We start from the raw sequence: 19,958 nt of genomic DNA on the forward strand, positions 1-19,958 counted from the left end.
TGGTCTTGAAAGGTTAAATCTGTGTTTAAATATATTAGAATGACCTTGCCTGTAATATGTTATGAATATAATTATCGGTTTGTGACCTGACTTATTTACAAAAAAACAAAAACCTAACTTAGCCTGTTAAAAAAAATAAGACAACAAAAATTTATCCAAACAGAATATACGATCAACAGCATTAATAATTTCACAAAAATTCATAAATTCAATGTATATCCAAATAGCATAATATAAAACAAAATCATTAAAAATTAGGTTAGAATGACGGAAAACGATTGCCTGATGACTTGAGTAGGCTGGACACGACGATGGGAGTGAAAATTAAGTTAATATAAAAAATATAAAATAAAAAAAGAGTTAGTAGGCCAACCTGACATTAAGGCCGGACTTTTAAATTGAAGTCTGAGACTTTTTTATTAAATAAGTTTTTATACAAGTCTAAGCATGGATCTAACAACTAAAACCCACATAAACCCACATACCAAGATAGGCCTAGACAAGCTAGGCCAAAGGCCTAGACAATTTTAACACCCATAGTTACAATAAATCACAGATTAGTGCTCCAATTCCTCCCTTTTTGCAGATATACCCAATGAAGGATCAAATTTCTCTTGGCTAAGGAAAACAATATTTGGTTGCTGATATGATGACATGCTTGACTAAAGCATCAATGCGGAAGCACCATTTCTTCCTCAATGCTCATCCGTTGCTTCTTTGTTGATCTCTCCCCTTTAGGGCAATCAGTAGGGTAACCAGAATCCGGTGTCAACGGTTCATGGTGAGATGAAAAAGATTCATCAATTGAAAAACTCTTAGCTGGGGCACGCTCTTTGGCAGCTTTTTCCTGAAGGTAGCACTCAGAGGTTGGGGCAGGGATTGCTGGGTCGGTTTTATTATCAGGTTCTTGGCACATATCTCCTGGAACTGCATCTGCAACACCACAGTCAGATACTACTGAAAGAACTCTACTGAGCAGTTGTTGCTCTTCAATAATCTTCTTCAAGGATTTACCCTGCGCTTCTATCCGTAGTTGTAGCTGTCTCTGCACCTGTTTCACATTTTACCAAAAATACTTAAAAACCTTCATCATAACCACAATTCAACTTTCTTTCTGTTCTGCTTTATTTATTTATAAGAAGATATATTTATTCTTTCAGAATGCTGTTAAGAAGATCATGGATTTTCCTTTAGATTTGCATGTCTACGGCAAACATATTCAATTTTCAAACAATGATTAATATACGATGACCACTAGTGTGCTTATTATCATGCAGTAATTGTTAAAACAAAATAGGACCTTTTGTACTAAACAATTTCCTTGCATATGAACTAGTTTACTATTTTTTATTTTTATTTTTGAAATGGTACAAGAATTAGTTTACTTTATTACTTGAAAATCATTTCCAGATGAACATCTTGTTAGCGTGTTATACTTAATGCCCTGCAAATGCATTCATGTAACGTTATCCTTTTCTCCTTGGATTAGAACTATGTAACTTCCACTGCCGCCTATAGCTACACAAAAGAGGAGTATATTTAAAATCTTGTATTTGATGACCTTAGAAGTATACACCTGTAATGTATATTATTTAAATAAAATTTCAAAGACAGCACCAATTGCAAGTAGACTTTGTATACCACTGTCTATTGTGCAATTTTGGCTCGGGGCTACAATGGTTGAGGTTTTAGTATCGAGTTTTTCTACTGGTATAAACATTACCCACTAAAGAGTAATAATGAGAGATAAACCATGGATGATAAAACTTAGACTTTAATGATTTATATAATTAAACCAATTTGTTTTGAATGCCATAAACAAGAAGAGATAAAAAAAAAAAAATCACTCCCCGTTAAATTCGAATTAGCAAGGGTGGAGTGAAGGTAATCCTTGTATACAACCTTATCTTTGCATATTTGTTATTTCCCGTATTTGAATCGGTGACTTTTCAGTTACCAAGGAACAACTTTATCACTGCTCGAGGCTTGCTCTCCTTTGTGACTGAAAGATCACGGGTTCGAATCTGAAAACAGTCTCTTTGCAAATAAACAACAATAAGATTGTGTATAAAGATTGCCCTTGCCTCTATCTTCGCTGGTCAGGATTTAACGAGGAGTGTTTTGGTTTGGCTTGCACATAAATAAGAGAGAAAATCCATCTCATCACTTCATTTCACATGATTAAATGCACTAGGAAACATAACAAATAATAGTCTGCTAATATAATGTAGTAATTCAACGACGACTTCGACAAGAGAAACATACCTCAAATTGCTCAAGCAGTCGCTTTAGTGTTTCAGTAATTTGCATCCCACTACAAACAAACGGACAAACCCCCACTAGTAACTTTGGTCACTTACAGTTACAGCACCAGATCTTAGGAAACAATCAAACATCTTTTCATGTAAAAGTTACCTTCCCCGTAATTTAAACAATTTTGAGGCATTGAAACTATAAAATTAAATAAAAATCTCTATAATGTTAACTCTGGCTTAAGTTAGACTGCGGGATTCAAAAGCAAATCAGATGGTTAAAGCCCAGCAGAATGTGCAATAGTAACAAGAATAAACAAAAAAAAAACAAAAAAAATATTACTATTTTCTATCACCTTGTACAAGTATGAAAACACAAAGGTAACAGAGGGAGCTTTACTTACGATGAACCATTTAGATTGGAAAGCATATCCCCTGTTTCTTTCTTGTCGGCTTTTTTCCCTTCCATAAACAATGTAAAAGGTATCACAAAACAAATCGAAGGGAAAATTAAAAGCAAAGTTGTCTGCTCAATTGACTCAGAACACCAAATTAATAAACCAAAAAAATATTATATAATGAACATTTGGAACAATGAAAATCAGATAGACATACCATCCGATGAGGATTCAGGTAGGTATTTCGCTAGTCGATATTTCTGGACGCAACAGAAAAGAAAAGAAAATAAAGATTAACTACTGACAACCATGGATATCAAGTTAAAAGGCTCAAAACCCAAGTGTACCTGTAAATGGCTTTTGACATGGTATATTGTTAAGCCTTGTACACCCATAATTCTGAGGACACCTTTAGGGGTGGCACCTGGTAAAAGGTTGTTAAAAATTTAAAAACTATTATCCAAAGGAATGTAAAAATCATGCATAGAAACTTGATAAGTTCTTCATCTAACAATAACATTAGGATTCGCAACCAAATCTTAAGAGCGTACTTTTGTCTTTATCTCATGCATTTCATACAAAGAAAAGAAAATGCAGAGAGAAGCAGTAGGTAGGTACAGCGTACATACATACAGGTACAGAGAGAAGGAGAAGGAAAAGCGTACGTGGCCAGATCTACGAAATCCAACAACGCATACAAAATATCTGCCCCTTCAATCTCGGAGCTATTCTATGATTCTCTCTCTCTCTCTGTCTTACACACTAACAGTATATCACTACTAAACTACTAATAATATGAATACGTTCGGAGCAGGTAAACTCGCGCGGGTTAGTTTTTTTTTTTTTTTAATTATAAATTATAAAAAGTATATTATATATTATTAGGTTACATTTTTTTTTTTTTTTTTTATGATAGCTGTATCTATTCTATTCAACGTTCAGTGAGAGTGAGTATACTAAAAAAAATAATTAACGTTCAGTAAAAATATATAAAATAAATAAATAAAGGTTGAAGAAGAAAGCACAAGTGTAAAAAACCTTGATTGCAGAGTGGAGACAAATCCTTCTCACATTGTAGAGGTTATTTTTCATTGGGTTATAGAAGGGTCAACCGCGGGCCAGCCCTTTTATCAAAACCTAATTTCTCTTTGTCGTCGTTCTTCTTCTACACGAGCGATTTTTTCTTCTTCTTCTTCTCTTAATTCTTCTCCTTCACAGAGGTTGTTCGACTCGTTCTTCTTCTCTTCTGATTTCTTCTTGCTTCAACTAGTTCTTCTTCTTCTTTACAAAGGTACGGTTTCCCTTCACAAGTTTTTTTCCTCCTTAATGGCTTCATATGTTTATCTTAGGATTTTTCTGCTTGCTTCATATGTTATCATGGGGTGTTTTCCCTTTAACTTTGAAATTTCATCTGGGTCTTTTTTTTTTTTTTTTTCAATTTAAATTGTGCTATCGAGTAAATTTAAGGCTTCTTGTTTGAATTTTTCTTTGATTTTGTGGATTTGTTTGCAGAGCTTGATATACCAGCTTTGCAAGGGTGTTGCTTTCTGCCACTGTCATCGAATCTTGCACAGGTATAGCTGAAATTCCTTCCTTCTTCATTTATCTCTCGCGTAATCATATATCATTCTAATGAAAATTTATCTAGTGAAGATTTGCTTGAAATGATACCACGGTAGTTCCTGATAACCCCAAATGTCAGTCATAATTCTAATGAGATTTTTGTATTCTCATCAACTATTTGGTGTTTTTTTTTTGTTCAAACTGATATGCTCTTGTTGCCTTGGTTCTAAAAATTTTAACGATTTTACTGGATGATGATTACTTTCATTACATGGACATAAAGTATTAACATAAAAATGCAATACTTACAGCAAGTAATCCATCCAAACCCTCCATAGGGGGTGGTTTTTGATTTTTCAAATAAACTGAAATAAAGTGAAGATTCTATTAGGTAGCTTTATAAGATAGACACTTATAAAGTGTTTCGAAGTCCATACAGTCATACATAATTTGTGATGCTAGGCTTTGGCACTGTAAACTTATTCCAGTGAGTTGGGAACGTTGCACTTTTTCACTATTATGTTTTCATGATTATTAAGCATAATATAAGTTCTTATGTTTGTCTAGGGATCGCAGCCAAGTTTAAGATTACATTAGGGGTGGCTCTGAGAGGGATAACTTGCAATAAGTATATTGGATTTCAGGGTTTTAATCGTTTAAGAGTTGCTACTTAGTTTGTTCTGGTCATGGCAGGGAGTTGCCGAGTTGGTATCTCAGATTTGCAGAGAGATTGGGCAGCCTGGTAGCATTCTTAGTTTTGTTCTGCTCTCTTTTGTTTTTTAGTTTTTTCTGTTTTGTAAGACCTTTTATCCTCCCTCTTGTTGTAATTCACATCTCTCTATAAAATTTATTTTATCTAGAACAAAAAAAAGAAAGAAAAGAGTTATGGCATCTTGCACATAAGTTTGGTGTTTTGCTCTAGTATAGTGGGGTCTTGGGTTAATTGAGTTAAGTTGGTGTTGTACATGTGAACGATTTTATTATTTTGCTTTGGAGGAACCCTAGTTCTGGCATGAGAGTTGTACAATGGACTGCTGTGGCACCTCTATTAAGATTATCTAATAATTCTTGTGGGTTATAATCAGTTGTGATTTCTTATTATAATAAAAAAAGGTTGATTCATGATTCATATGGGAGTGTATTATAGATACCCATTTGTTAATTTAAGAAATTATTTTGTTTAGTTTGGATATTCGTTACACTATAATTATCATAAATTTTTTCCAATAAAATAATTATTTACCATCCTATTCCTTTCCTTTCCCTTGACCATAAACTGAAAGAGCTTGTTAAATTCAGCAGTGACAGTGTGGGAATGGAGGAAATAGAATCTTCAATTCCAGAGACAACAGAATGTGATGTTTCAATTCCACGGGGTGGACCCATTTACGTTTCCAATATGGTTGGCCCCGACACTGGGGTTCCTGATTTTCTCGCTTCTCTTCTTTCTGAAGTTGAGGTTAATCACAATTTTATCTCTCATTTTCTCCTTTCATGTTTCCATTTGTGTTTCCCCCTTATCTCTGCTTTGTTTATGCAGAATCTAGAGGCTGAATTATGTGAAGATCCTTCTCAACATGATATCTCGTATGCTTTATTCCTCTCTACTACTTCTCATTCTTCATTCTCCCATTCCCATTCTCGACTCACCAATTGATGCCTTTACAGGGTTGATGACCTTAAAGTATTTACAGACGACGAGTTAATGGATATGGCTTTGAAAGAAGCATTTCAGGTATTGTATTGTATTGTATTGTCTACTCTTTTTTTCGGGTGGTTCTTTGATTTTTACTCCTTTGGTTTATTACTTTAATGAAAGTGTTATGACAGGGTAGCGAGAACAACGAAAATCAGCTACCACTTTTGGACCAATCCAATGCAGGGTCAGTCAATTTTTTTTTGTTATTCTTATGCTTTTGACTATTTTACGGGGAAATTTGGTTGCTCCCATTATCTGAATTAATTTCACTGCAAGGTTGTATGATGTCTCAATCATGTTTCATTCTAGCCATATTTATCATGACAATATGATAAGAATTAAAAGAAGAAGAAGAAGAATCTCAGATTGTTTTAATTAGCTGCTTTCCTTGTGTTGTTTCTATTCTCTCTTTGAAACTTCTTTCAGATATGGTTGTGATTGTGATTACACGAACTTTTATTAAGTGTTAAAGAATTATAATTGTACTACACTTATACAAAATTCATTAGTGTAAATGCATATACAGGGAGCCCTAACAATAATAAAGTTGTGCATCCCCATTCACTCTCTTTTCTGTCTTAACTTCTCTTTGGTAAGCAGGTGTCATGAGAAGAACTTAAAGAGAAAGAGAAGAGGAACAAATAATTCTGCACTTGAAGTATGTTAACTCTCTAAAAGCATTATGTTTCCCTGTAAATATTTTATGCATATATTATCTTCCTCTCGTCCGTTTGATGCCCAATGCCCGAGATGTGAAGGTTTATTACATGTATTAGAACTTGAGAATTGGCCTTTCTCAAGTATGAGTTTAATATGACAGTTTATCTTGGTTTGTGAAGTAAACTATCTCGTTCATGTACAAACTAAATCATTCGGTTTCAATTTTTGTTCTCTTGTTCTGATTAGAATGTCAAATCTTTTGTCTGCTCATGATCAAGTACCTACAAGCTAGTTTAGGATAAGCATGTTAAATTTGTTCTTACCCCATTACCCTTTTTTTGTTTGATATCATGTACAATTTGATTAAGTTTGCAGTTAGAGTAGGTTAAGTAGATAACTCAAATAATTAGAAGTTGTTTCACGTAGGGCTTCGAGATGAATGTATGCCCAGATTTGTTTGGACCATTCAGCTATTGGAAAATTCCTAAAGCATGTTTTAGCATTAAATATGCGTCATAAAAAATTTCTCTATAATATTCTGCCTTTTTTTCTGGGTTATGTTTTTCTTCTCATATTTGAACAATTTCCAGAGTGTTTGTATAGAAAAGGTGGAGCGTGTTGTGAGACTCAATCAGAATCAGGAAGAAGACAAGGCTGCAGTCAGACTTCATTCATTTAAGTTGGTATTATGAATATTTATGTGATTATTTCATTTACTATATAAGATCTGATTTCAGGTATCTTGTCTTTGGTTTAGTCCTGTTTGCAGGATCAGTGAATCTGCCCTCAAATCAACAAAAACTGAAAGGATGAGGACCCTTAGGTCTACAAGTTCTACCAGAAAGGTTGCGTGAGATTCTTATGTGATTATTGCTGCATGTAAAATTGTTTTGTTCATTTACAAAAAAAAAAAAAAAAAAATTGTTTTGTTCAATACACTGTACTGACGTATCTGACTTTTAAATGAGTTAAAGAAAATATTTAAGTTTTCCTCTTATATGTATGCCTTTTAAACTTTTGATTTTCTGTATTGCTTGTCTATATTCCTTTCTCAGTTGGATTAAATATGTATATCAATTTTTTCTCAAAATGTAGAATTTTACAGTGAACTAAAAACTTTAAAATCATTAGAAATCAAATCAGGAATTACTTAAGGGTTCCTTTTATTGGGAGATACAATGTTTTCTTCATTTTTATATCCATATACAACTTCCATGCAGTTGACTGCTAACTTACATCGGTTTTTTCATTTCATTGAATGATTGCGAAGTTGAAAATGTGACTTCCAGGATTTGCTCAATAGTCAATACATTACTATAAATATGTTCAAACTGGAATTGAATTTGTATGCATTTTTCATGTTTATATTCCTAATCATTCTTCTGGTCTAATGTTTGGCAGGTCAACACAGTAGGCCTTCAGGAACAGATCATACCTGTGCTGTATCCAGAAGTTGTTCTATCTGTGGAGGTTTACCATAATGTTCGGAAGGCTGTCAAGGTATTCAATGCCATGGTGATGTTAATGAAAATAAAATTCATTATCTAATTTCCAAAATGATTCTTGTATAACTACCATGGAATAGCTGATTGACAAGTGGGACCTCTCTTTTGTTTTTTTGTTTTTTTGGGTAGACCCAAGAGTTTTTAGTTCTTGGAGGGCAGACCTTAACTGCTTTGAGGGACAAGATCTATTGCTCAATGGACCAGGCGATGGAAAAAGCTGGGCAGCATAATCCTTCTGGTTATTTTCTCATTGAAGTATGCTCCACTCCATTACTTGCTCTTGTAAATATGTCATTAGTTCTTCATTTAATCTGACAAAAAGCTACTTCTTTGCAGGATGTATTCTACACTGATTTGAGGGATCCATCTGCTATTGATTTGACCAGTCCTATACTGGATTGGCTTCGAAACTCCAAGGAGGAGGCACAAAAGAAATGGGAATATATTGTAACTGGGGAACTACAGCAGAAACAAAAAGCAATCATTGGTGAAGCACCTGATGAATCACGCTTGCCTCGATTCACATCTATTCAGATGCACAAGATACGTTTTTGTGACTTAAAATTTCGACTTGGTGCTGGATACCTATATTGTCATCAGGTATTTTCTTTTTTCTGTCTCAGATTTATTGTTTGTTTGTCGCCTTGTTTATTTTTTGCATTCTTTTTTATTATGCTTTCAAGTAAGACATTGCTTACAAACTAGGTATGGTAAATGAAGGGGAAGTTTAACTGAGGTTGTGTAATTTTACAACAGTAGAATGCCTTTCAAGTTAAAAGGGAAAACTTTAAAAAACATGAGTTTGTTGGTAGATGTAGTTTGTTGGTTTACCTGAGAAAAACAGGTTCTTTAAACTAGTAGCCGTAGTGACTATGCAAAGATGGATTAAGGTGACACAAGGATGATAATATATGCAAGTCCTTTTCTGGGGTTGAGGGTGGAATAATTTCTGAAGCCAATGCCTATTTATCGGGACTTATCAGTGGCTGTTATAACTTTCAATATTTGTTAATAACAGAAGGTCTTAAAGGGCAACTAATTATATTGGTAGAGGAGCTAAATGATTCAATTACAAAAGAAAGAGGAGTCCATCAATGGTTAATATATAAATTAAAACAGAGATGATTTATTGAGCTCTAGCAAAGGCCAACCTCTGGCTATCAGGATCCTGATTGAGGATTGTCTTATTATGTACGAATAAAAATTGTACGTGTGATGAACATATAGTTTTTCTTTAACTTGTTGGAACTGTTTTTGGAGGGTTAAGTTGTTAGAACTTAGATGTTTAATGTAGTTTGTTCTTTGCCTGTACCTGCAGGGTGACTGCAACCATACATTAGTAATACGAGATATGAGGTTAATTCATCCCGAGGATGTGCAGAATCAAATTGTTTATCCAATAATCACTTTTCAACTGAAATTGCGGTTTCAGAAATGTAGTGTTTGCAAAATATTTAGAGCTACGAAGGTCACGGTGGATGACAAATGGACACCAGAAAACCCTTGTTATTTTTGTGACGAATGCTTTTCCCTACTTCACCTAACAGAGGATGGCTCTCCATTGTATCAGTACTTAGAATATGATTATAACCATGATTAATTGCTAGCCTTGGAAGAACACCTACATGCGGTTAAACCAAAGGTCACTCTTTACAAGACTTCCTATCTTGCATTGAAATATGTATCTCTGGAAAGGGCAAGAGAAAAATTGTGTCAGATGCCTACTTTACACCTTCGAGATGCATATTCACAGCATTATGACGGCATAGATCACAGACCTATCGCAAAAGAAATAAATAAAAGAGTAGCTTTACACGAGACGAAGAAATTATCAAGATACTTGTTCAGTTTCTGCCTCTAAATATATTTTCTAGAGCTACTAATAATAATAATAATAATTTATTATTAGTGCTTACTATAGTTATTCAGGCACCATGATCCACCCAAATTTGGCATCCATAATTCACCCTGCAAAAATAATAGTTCAACAGACACAATCTATATTGCTGTGCACACTTTTGACTATAACACTTGTCTATATGATTAGATTTATTCTTGTTAGTTAGAGAAAAAGATATTTTCTTCCAGTGTTATAAAAATCGGACCGGACTGGCCGGGTCGAATCAAAAATTGGTAAACTGGACATATGACCGGTCCGGGCAAAGTAATGGATCGGACATGCAAACAAACTGGTGTGACTCGGTGTGAACTGAAATAAACCGGCCGGTTTTATTAAAACCGGTGACCCGCCGGATAAAAAATAAACAAAAAGGAAGGAAAAACGTCAGAGAAAATGGAACGGTGGCCGCCGGGGATGGTGGAGATGACTTGGCCGGATGTGGTCGGGGCAGAGGCGGTGGAGGAGATAAACAGACGAAGAAGAAGAAGCTTGAACTTGGTAAGATCGTGGCCGCTGTGGCACTTATGGCAAAGAAGAAGAAGCAGATAAAGAGACCAATAGCTGTTTTCAAAAGAAAAACAAAAAGAGACTAGTTGTTTTCAAAAAAAGAGGCTATAGATAGTGTGAAATAGCTCTGAAATAACAGATAAAAATGGAAAATATTTAATATGTTTCAGGACCACCTAATGATTTGATACTCCCTCTCACAACACTAATTTTTTTTTCCCATTTTATATCTACTGTTTTTTTTTCTTCTAATTTTACCTTTCCATTTACACTAAAGAATCACCTAAAAAATAATAGTGGTCCCGAACCACAATAAATTCTCTCATAAAAATGACTAGTACTTTTCATTTATTACATTGTATTGTAAAACGAAATGTACTTAATTGCATTTATTGTATGGCAAATGTAACACTCGTTTTTTTTTTAATTTATTATATTAAATTGTATTTTAAATGTAATAGTTTTTTTTTTGGAATACAAAATGTAATATTCATTACTAATAAAGATAGAGTATTTATTTATAAAAAAAAGAGAATATTTGAAATTAAAATTATTTTTTATAAGTACTTAAATATATTTAAATTTTTTATATAAATTATAAATTTATATATACTCATTGAGTCTTCAACCAGTGACTCACTAATCCAATACCTCGACCGAGTCACCAACGGGGTCGAGTCTAATAACATTGCTTCCTTCTCACGTTTAGTTCAATATAGTGTTCTCTACAGAAATTTAACTGTAGACAAGGCACACAGATAATTGATCCCTGAACAGCTGCATTACGTTGATGCTGTGATCCATCCGTGCTGGCTGATGCTAAGGTTATGTTAATTAAGACCTTCATCATAATCTGTTTTTGGGCGAACTTAGAAACAAAATTGTGTAACTTCTTCTCCGGTTCTGTACGCTTACTGCGTAACTAAATAGAGGACTGTCTAAAACGAAGGGATGGCTGAAGAGATAAAAATGTCCTAATAGGTGGGGATTGGTCTACAATACATATCGTTGCATTTTCAAAGCCTAAAACCCTGCAAGTGCTTGGCCCATCTTCTGGCCATGTAAGGGTCATGAAATTCCCAGCTTCCAACGCTGCTAGTCCTACCACCTGTATTCATGTCCCTCCCTGTCTCCCCAGCAGCGTCTGTAACACTTCCCTTATGATTTCCAACACCTACAACAGTTTTACCTGTTCTTATAAGACACTCATCAATTTCACCTTCAATGTAGCTATATTCTACATATACATGTGTACAGTCATCCAGGTCTAATAAAACTGTCTTTTCTTCTTTGCCCTTTATCTCACCAATTCTTATGACCCTGCTGCCACTGCCAACTTCTTCTCCAGTCCCACATATTCTCAGTTGGATTTCTCGAACAAAGCCTCCCAGCATCTTGGCCAAGAACCCCTCAAACTCTTGTATGACAAATCCATTAGAAGTACCAAAGCCAAATCCAACATGAAATCTATGAATGGGTGTAGATGGCAGTTCCATGCTTATAGCATGGTATGGTCTTGTAGGGTTATCTGATAAATGCAGGATACATGACTTGGGGTTCTTGTGTATGCGATCTTCCAGTATCTTAATTCCTTTCTTCAACCCTTCAATTGGATCAGCTTGCCCCATATAAAACAAACGGTCAATAACCTGAAGGGCAGTGCGCTTCCCATAAGATGTCATGCGTCTTAAGGGAAAGACACGAGCTGCAGCTGAGGAGTATGTAACAATGGCCAAACGATCAGTGTGTCTGAGGGAGAAAACCACCTGAGCCATTGATTGTTTGAGAAGCCTCAGGTGTGGTCCATTGGGACTAGCAACTAAGACCAAGTCAGTTGCTCGTTCATGGGCTAGTTTTAATGCAAGATAATATCTATTAGAGGAGGGGCACATGCACTTGATATAAGGTGATTGCATAGGTGGAGATTGTAACAGTGATGAGGAACTGCAGGATAATGGATGAATGGATATATGGCAATGACATGAGGCGTGCTTAGTCACCTGCAATGCTGGTTTGGAACACGTTTCATTTGGTGGAATAGGTACAAGAGAGAAACACAGCTTGGTCATGTCAGATGCATTATCAGGCTCAACAGGGTCATCATCGTCATAGCAGGTGGAGCGCAGAAGAGAGCGACGATGAACACGGAAGGTAGCAATAGAATCATCAAGAATTTGCAGGATGGGATCACTCTGGTTAATAGAAGTGATCGAACCACAAAGGTTGTTGTTAAGGTTCCGAGGGAGTTGAGTCCAATGGGCACGGCAAATAGGGCAAGTGACACTACCATGGCGGACATTGGAAGAGATACAAGCAAAATGAAATGCATGAGAGCATTGAGCTGTGAATATAGTATGGCCTGGACTGCAGCCTTTGATATTGTAGCTCAGGGGATCTAAACATATTGCACACAAATTCTGCAAAACAAGTAAACCAAAGAATGAGTCAAAAAAACTATATATATTTATATATATATACATATATTCATGACTGAGAAGAACTATTTTTACAAAGTGATGAAATATTGACAATTTTATTTTGAAATAAATTAAGGAATCAATGAGATCAAAGTTCTGCTACCAAAAAAGTGAAAAGCCAACAATGCTTAGTTTGCTTCTTTGTTGGGAACTTTTAGGTGTACTACTTACATACTGCACAGTACCTAGAGAAGAAAGGATGACTCCCACAGATGCCACACTCTCCTTAAGAATTTTCAACATATTAATATATTAGAACAAACAACCAACATCAGTGAACAATTAATAGTTTGTTAGAAGAAGCACTTTTCAATGAGAATAAACGTGGCATAAGCACAAAGCTGAGCTAAACACCAGGTGAAGATGGGAACAAATACGTATAATTTGAACTATTTATGCCAACATTCATACAAGTACATTTCATCAAACTTATCTCACGATTCACCAATCGATTGAAGTAGGGACGAATTAGGATACAACGAAACATTTTGGTAACAAAAAAAAAATGCAGAGATTCCACACTCAAGTGGCAATAGATTGGTGCATCATGAAAGTTCACTCCTGCAATTATAATGAATTGATTCTTGGCTTCACTAATGTGCCATGTGCAAGGGGCACAATTTGATATTCTAAATAAATCCCAGTACGACTTTAATGCTGTGCTGGAAAAATTAAGCACCAAATAATAATAATAATAATAATAATAATATAGCAACCCCATTGAATTTTTAGTATGTGCACAGATCAAGTTTCCAAAAACAATTTTTTTCCCCCAAATTTTTAAGTCTGGCAAACAAATTTTTTTTTGAAAGTATTTGATAAAATTGATTTATTTATTTTTTTATTTGAGAAAATGAATGGGTAACACAGGAAAAAAAAAATACAAGGAAATAATTTTTTTGTTTAAATCATTTTCGTATACATTGTATAATAAATGCACATATTGAAAAATGAATTATAAAAATTTGAAAACTGGAACAAAGAAACTTTCTCCCAATGTGTTTTCGACACATTTTTTCAGCTTAAAAACTGTTCCTAAGCACAACAATAATAATAATAATAATAATAATAATAAAAATTATTTCTAGAGCAAATTATTTCTCTCTAGAAATAGGGCAACATTTGTCGTACACACCGTTTTAAGTGTTTTAGAAAGTGAGTCTGGAATGCAAAGTTAAAACAGCCTAGAAAGATTTAAGTACCAAAATATGAAAATAGCTTAAAGTGTTGTAAATTGACACTACTAATCGAAATGAATGGATATTACTAATTTTGTTAAGAGAGATTAATGTACCTTAACATTAGGATTAGGAGGTGAAGAGGTTTTGAAACAGTTCATTTTCATAACTGAGAAAATTTTAAAGCTTTTAAAGATGAATTTAAAAAAAACATCACCAAGTCACCTTGTAAAATGTTAATCATTATTAATTGAACAAAAAATCGTGAAGGTTAAGTAACTACAAATTGGAAGACAGTTACCTTAGTAGGAATCTCATTCTTGTAGATTTTAGCGATGACACTACAATCTGTTTCTTCTATTAGCTCCCCTGGGGAGTTCTTTGTTGTGGATGGAGATACATATGAGGAATCTGAGATCTGCAAACACGTACAAAAGTAAAAACTGTCAAATTCTTTTATTTCTATCCTCACAAGTCACAACTCACAAGGCATTTCTTAGATAAAGAACACGAAATTATAAAGTAACTTGGGAAGAAGTTAAAAATAATTATGACAACCCCTAACCACAATAAATTTTCAAGGAGAAAAATAAAACATTTTCAATTTTATTGAATACATTTTCAACATAAATGAAGAGCGTCATTAATTGGTTAACCAAGAGTTGGTGAGAGATGGAAGACCAATTTGCAATTCTATTCTAAATTAGGAAGAAAGTTTGGAACTTTATCAAAATGGAAAACATGTGCTGTATGGGGAGCAAAAGGGGCAGCCAACCATGATGATTCTGAAGATGAAGAAAATAAAAGAAAAGAAAAGAAGAAGTGGGATTTGTGTACAGCGAGAGATGGAGAAGTAGAGGTGTCGATGGAGACTGGATGATCAATAACAGGTTTTCTTGTGGACAAAGACCCACATGCGTATGCTGCAGCCACAGCCACAGCTACCTTCCTTGCTGCATTTCTCAGCTTCCATGCTCCTCCCCTTCTTCTTCTTCCTCCTCCTTCATCCATTCTCTCTCTCTCTCTTATGCGTGAGTGAATGTAGGTTTATGCCACACAAAAAAGTAGAGGAACGAGAGAGGGAAAGAGAGAGAGAGAGGCAGACAAGGCGCTCTTCGAAATTCAACAACGTCGTTACTTTTGTTCACTACTTCCATACGCACATACATACTGACATGCTTGTATACACAAGACAAGTACTTGCAACTGATTCCACCAATTCATTATTATAATGTACATACAGATATCGGTGACCCCACATTTACCACTACCATTATGGAATATTTCTTTCCACCATCCTCCCTTGTTTTTATCCATTTACTTATATAATAATATATTAATCTCGCTCATTTGTGCATATTTTACCGTATACTTATTAGTTTTTTAATTATAATTATTCACACTTTATTTGATGTTCGTGCATAGTTTACATTATTTAGAAAATTATAGTCTTAAGATGTTTTTCATATTATATGTGTATTAAATTATTCCTTATTTGGGGATTAAAAGCACCATTATTGTATATATATGAGAGTATGCTATTAGGAGTAAAATTATATCTTACAGCCAGTAGGGAAAAAAATAAAAAAGGTTAGTTGAAATGGACGAAAGATCATGAATATATGAAGTGAGGAGGAAGGAGAAGCAACATTGAATGCTCCAAAGGCAAATGACATTATGGGCCAATCCACTCCATCGGATTGACAAGGATTAATTTTTACACTTTGGCCCGCGCTAATTTTCATTAATTTTTTTTCTTTCTCTCGCCCTTACTTCTTCATATCTTCATTCAGAAAAGTAATATTATTTTGCAAATTTTACATGTACATTTAATGGTTAATGCAGTATATGTCCCTTTTTGATTTATAAAATAACACTAGTTTCTCTGGCCCTAGACTAGAGGTGTTCATAGTCTGTATTGGATCGGTTTTGGAAGTAAAAATCATCCGATCCAATCCTTTCGGTTTGATCATATAATCATCCATTCGGTTTGGATTTTTTTTTCAAATCCGATTCGATCCAATCCAATTCTTTTCGATTTGGATTGAATCGGTTTTCGGTTTTTTGAAAATTCCAAAATTTATTTCTTGATTATTGTGCAAATTACATCTATATTGGCTTTGTAATTTTATTTTTTTTGAAATACAAAAGCATTTGTAAACTATAATATAATTTTTTTTTTTGGTCAATGAGATATGAAGGTTTACAAAGATAAAATTTTATTAATGAGATGTGACTAGATTTTTTCTTGGGTTTAGTTGATGGATTAATGGATCTTGGGTTTAGAAATTTTATGGCTATGATTAGGGAAAAACCCAAGTAGATAGAGGAGAATTAATATATTGGATCTGTTTGGATTGAATCGGTTTTCATCAACCCATCTAAAAATCGATCCAATCCAATTAAAATTTTGCGATTTTTTTTCGGTTTTCGATTTATTCGGTTATCGCGGTTTGAATCGGTTTGAATTGGTTGATGAACACCCCTACCCTCAACGGTATATTGACAATTTAAGAAATGATTTTAATGATGACGTCAAAGTTTCTATTAGATTAGAGGTAATTAGGGTAATGTTTAAAAAAAAAAAAAGTTTCTATTAGATTTAAGCATCTAACCCTCCTACCTTCCACACAGGGAATCGGGGCTAATAGTTAATAACCCTCCCAACCACTTTTGTTAGAATGAACTTCAACCATCTTGTTTTGGGAAGAAAAAAAAGACTAAACTTGGGAATTGCCATCACTGTGGCGAATATATAGATATGGCTAGCTATCAGGATAGAAAATCGAGCAAAGGAGAGGAAAAGATGGAGAATACAAAAAAAGAAAAGGGTCAAAAGATTTCAAGATGACTGTTAGATTTGAATTGTAAAGCTTATTAATCAGTATACCAAAACTTCTAGTATTGCTTATTATTTCCTTTTAGCTTGGGGGGATGTTACGTGCAGTTCAGGCTGCATAGAAAAGACTTCTCATTAGTTACTAATGCAGAGCATTCTCAGAGTTATTACTGACAAGAAGAATGGTGAAAACGTGAAGGCAAAAAAGTGGTAAGAAATCGTGTCGAAGTGGGTTGCGTGAATGCAAAACTAGCTCAAGTGTTTACTGTTCAGTCCATGAACCTCTACAAATAAAGGGGCGTTTCATTTATTGAGCGTACGTAGGCAAGAAGTTGGGACAAGATACAGAGATATGCTCTTGAGAATAACCAAAAATAAATAAATTGAAGAGTGAATTTTAAAAAATAAATAATGGCATTAAGTGACAAGTAGTTCATGTGTTTTAAATGAACAACTTTTTTTCACTACTAGTTGGATATGTAATAAGAGTATATCATACCGAATATTTTATTTAACCTATTGCTGCGACTATGATCAATTTGAACCTTCTGTATTTTGAATTTGATAAAAGAAACAAGGTAAAATTTATTTGATCTTATAAAAGCATATCATGAGTGAAAAAAAAAAAGTAGTCAAGGTCAAGGAACTCAAAACCATAGAAAGTAGCTTCTTAGGTGCTTTTGTAAGCCTGCTGCTTTCTTTTCTTTCTCTTCGATCTGAAAAAGGATGAAATGTCCCATTGATGATTGAACCGCAGTAGAATTGGTAGTCTTTGAATACTCCTGTCCTTGGAGACCATCAAAAGCTCCTGTTCTTTTTTTTTCTTCTTCAAACTCGCTTTCTATTATCCCAAAATACTTGAAAAAGCAGAGGGCACCAAACTAACTACCTATTTAAATTTCTGAAGTAACCTATGCTCAGACAAATATCTTGACTATCCTATCCATATCATATTATCAACAAACCTAAAAAAGAAAAGGGATAAGCATGCCATGTCAAGGAAAGTAAAAAAACACACACTGTCCATATTTAACTGCAGCACTTTGTTAACATCAGAGTCCTGCATGACAACATTTGAACAAAAATGCTAACCAGACAGAATTCTTTAGGTGGGTTTGGATCATGATCTTCACCAAACTAGACTGGATTGATCCAGTTAACCGATACACGTAAAAAATTTAAGCAATGAAGAAACTAAACTTGAACAAATGACGTTATAAACAGGAACATAGCCCATTAGTTGAGAATCAGTCTATAATTCAAGTATGAGCGATAAAAATTCTCACATAGGGAAAGAATGAACTAAACATGATACACGTAAGTGAAATAACTTATAAACTCAATGCCTTAAGATTTTGAGTTAAAACATAAAGTTAGACCCATGTTCTTTAACCCATTAATGGTAGTCCCCAACTATGGGCTCCTCATGACCTGCATGACATAAGTGACTTTTTGTCATTTTCAAACTGATGTAAATTTCTTTGATGCCCGTAATTTATTTGGGTTGTTAAAGTAGCAAAGCATCTCGTGACATGCTTCAAAGAAGCCATATAAGAAGCAGACAAATGATATAATCTCCTTCTTAAGGCCTACGAACTCTGACTTGTTCTGGGTAATCAATCACTAAACTTGATTTTACCAATGATTGAGCAAGAGGGGTTCATCAGAAATAGACAGATTTATTCAAAACAAATTTCACTAGAAGAGTTAGGCAACGAGATGCACCGAAGCAAAATGTCGAGTCTTGAGAGCTTCGGGAATCTTTCTTTTTGTGAGTGACATATTGGAAGTTATTGCCCATCTTCTCTTGAACATGAAAAGAAGATAAAGGGAAAAGCTTCCATGTGTTGTTTGCTCAATTTGTTGTATTTGATCTAGTCAAATATAGTACTAAAAGGGGGTTGGACTTAAATTATGCATAATGAACTTATGCTTCTTCCAATCTCTATATCTTTATTTTCTTTCTAATCAAAGACTAGTCTTTCCTTAATACAGGTCCTTGATTCCCTGGTAGTTGTTAATAGGACAAGTTTTGGCATTTTCTAATTGTCTTGACACCCTCACTATGTGGTTGGATTGCATAGCCTCTTCTGAATCTTTTCGTTTCCAAGCTGGACCACACGATAAAGAATAAAACAGTTATACTTGCAGCTTTTATAGATTATATCATTAGCACGGGAAAATGGGAAAATCATTGGCTATTTTGAATTTGATTTAGGTTTTACAACTGAACAATAAGCAAAATTTCACTTTTAACCTTTTCAGTTCCCACTTCCCATCCTTTTGTACTTCCGTGGCAAGAATTGACTGCACAACACACAGTCTCTAAGCCCAGAACATACTTGAAGGAGATTGGATGTAATCCCAACGGATGCTAACGCTAGAACAGTTTCTCCTCGTAATCATAAAGCAAAAGTCAAATTTATACATAGATAAATATCCTAAAGTCATATTTATAAACTCTCTTACAACTTACACTATATCTTACTGATAAGACACTTTTAAGTAAAATTTTACTGGTTAAACATAGTAAAATTTGTAAAAAAAAAAAAAATTGTCCATAAGCATCTCCCTTAGTATTACTATTGCGTTAATAATAATGTCAAACGCATTATTTTTTTTATATTGTTGACTTGAGTTTACTGAAAAAAAACGCGATTGCAATATAATTTGTTTATTGAATCAATCAAAATAATTAGTTGATTTGGTATTTTTAACTTCAGATTCACTTTTCAGTATTTGTCAAAGAAAATATGTTTACTGAATCAATATAATTTGTTTATAAAATATTTGTTAGCCAAGCGCACAAATTAAATATGTGCACAATGCATACACAAAAAGGGAGACATTGATCGTATTATCACGTTTAACAATTAAAAATACATGAATGCCACGAATTTAATATATTTTTCAAATTGTCACAGCACTAGCTAGGTGATGTAGCGACTATATACGAACATGTGATGCATTTTTAATGGCC

The 19,958-nt window shown here is 34.2% G+C and overlaps 2 protein-coding genes and 1 pseudogene across 6 annotated transcripts; 1 reads left to right on the top strand and 2 right to left on the bottom strand.

The window, feature by feature from the left end:
- Positions 1–557: 557 nt before the first annotated feature.
- LOC133299432 (myb family transcription factor PHL7-like) lies at positions 558–3,066 on the bottom strand (annotated as a pseudogene).
- Positions 3,067–3,702: 636 nt separating this feature from the next.
- Positions 3,703–9,939, top strand: LOC133299421 (snRNA-activating protein complex subunit). Of its 5 annotated transcripts, none has more exons than XM_061498872.1 (14): positions 3,703–3,941; positions 4,163–4,224; positions 4,781–4,955; positions 5,513–5,672; positions 5,754–5,800; positions 5,882–5,948; positions 6,044–6,096; positions 6,513–6,570; positions 7,163–7,251; positions 7,330–7,417; positions 7,974–8,072; positions 8,207–8,332; positions 8,414–8,677; positions 9,396–9,939. In XM_061498872.1, the coding sequence occupies exons 3-14, from the start codon at positions 4,900–4,902 to the stop codon at positions 9,675–9,677; spliced, it is 1,389 nt and encodes a 462-aa protein (XP_061354856.1). In that variant the 5' UTR covers positions 3,703–3,941; positions 4,163–4,224; positions 4,781–4,899; the 3' UTR covers positions 9,678–9,939. The 5 variants fall into 5 exon arrangements, with proteins under 5 accessions (XP_061354856.1, XP_061354860.1, XP_061354859.1 ...); XM_061498876.1 differs by having other exon boundaries at positions 4,907–4,955; XM_061498875.1 differs by lacking the exon at positions 4,781–4,955.
- A 1,561-nt stretch (positions 9,940–11,500) lies between these two features.
- LOC133299413 (probable E3 ubiquitin-protein ligase EDA40) lies at positions 11,501–15,220 on the bottom strand. Its single transcript, XM_061498865.1, has 3 exons — positions 14,977–15,220; positions 14,441–14,557; positions 11,501–12,901 (listed from the first exon to the last, which is right to left on the bottom strand). The coding sequence occupies exons 1-3, from the start codon at positions 15,148–15,150 to the stop codon at positions 11,501–11,503; spliced, it is 1,692 nt and encodes a 563-aa protein (XP_061354849.1). The 5' UTR covers positions 15,151–15,220.
- Between the last annotated feature and the right edge of the window lie 4,738 nt (positions 15,221–19,958).

This window comes from Gastrolobium bilobum, unplaced genomic scaffold, assembly GCF_033153095.1.
Source record: "Gastrolobium bilobum isolate Gb01-03AN ecotype WA unplaced genomic scaffold, APGP_CSIRO_Gbil_v1 utg7477, whole genome shotgun sequence".
Lineage (NCBI taxonomy): Eukaryota > Viridiplantae > Streptophyta > Magnoliopsida > Fabales > Fabaceae > Gastrolobium > Gastrolobium bilobum.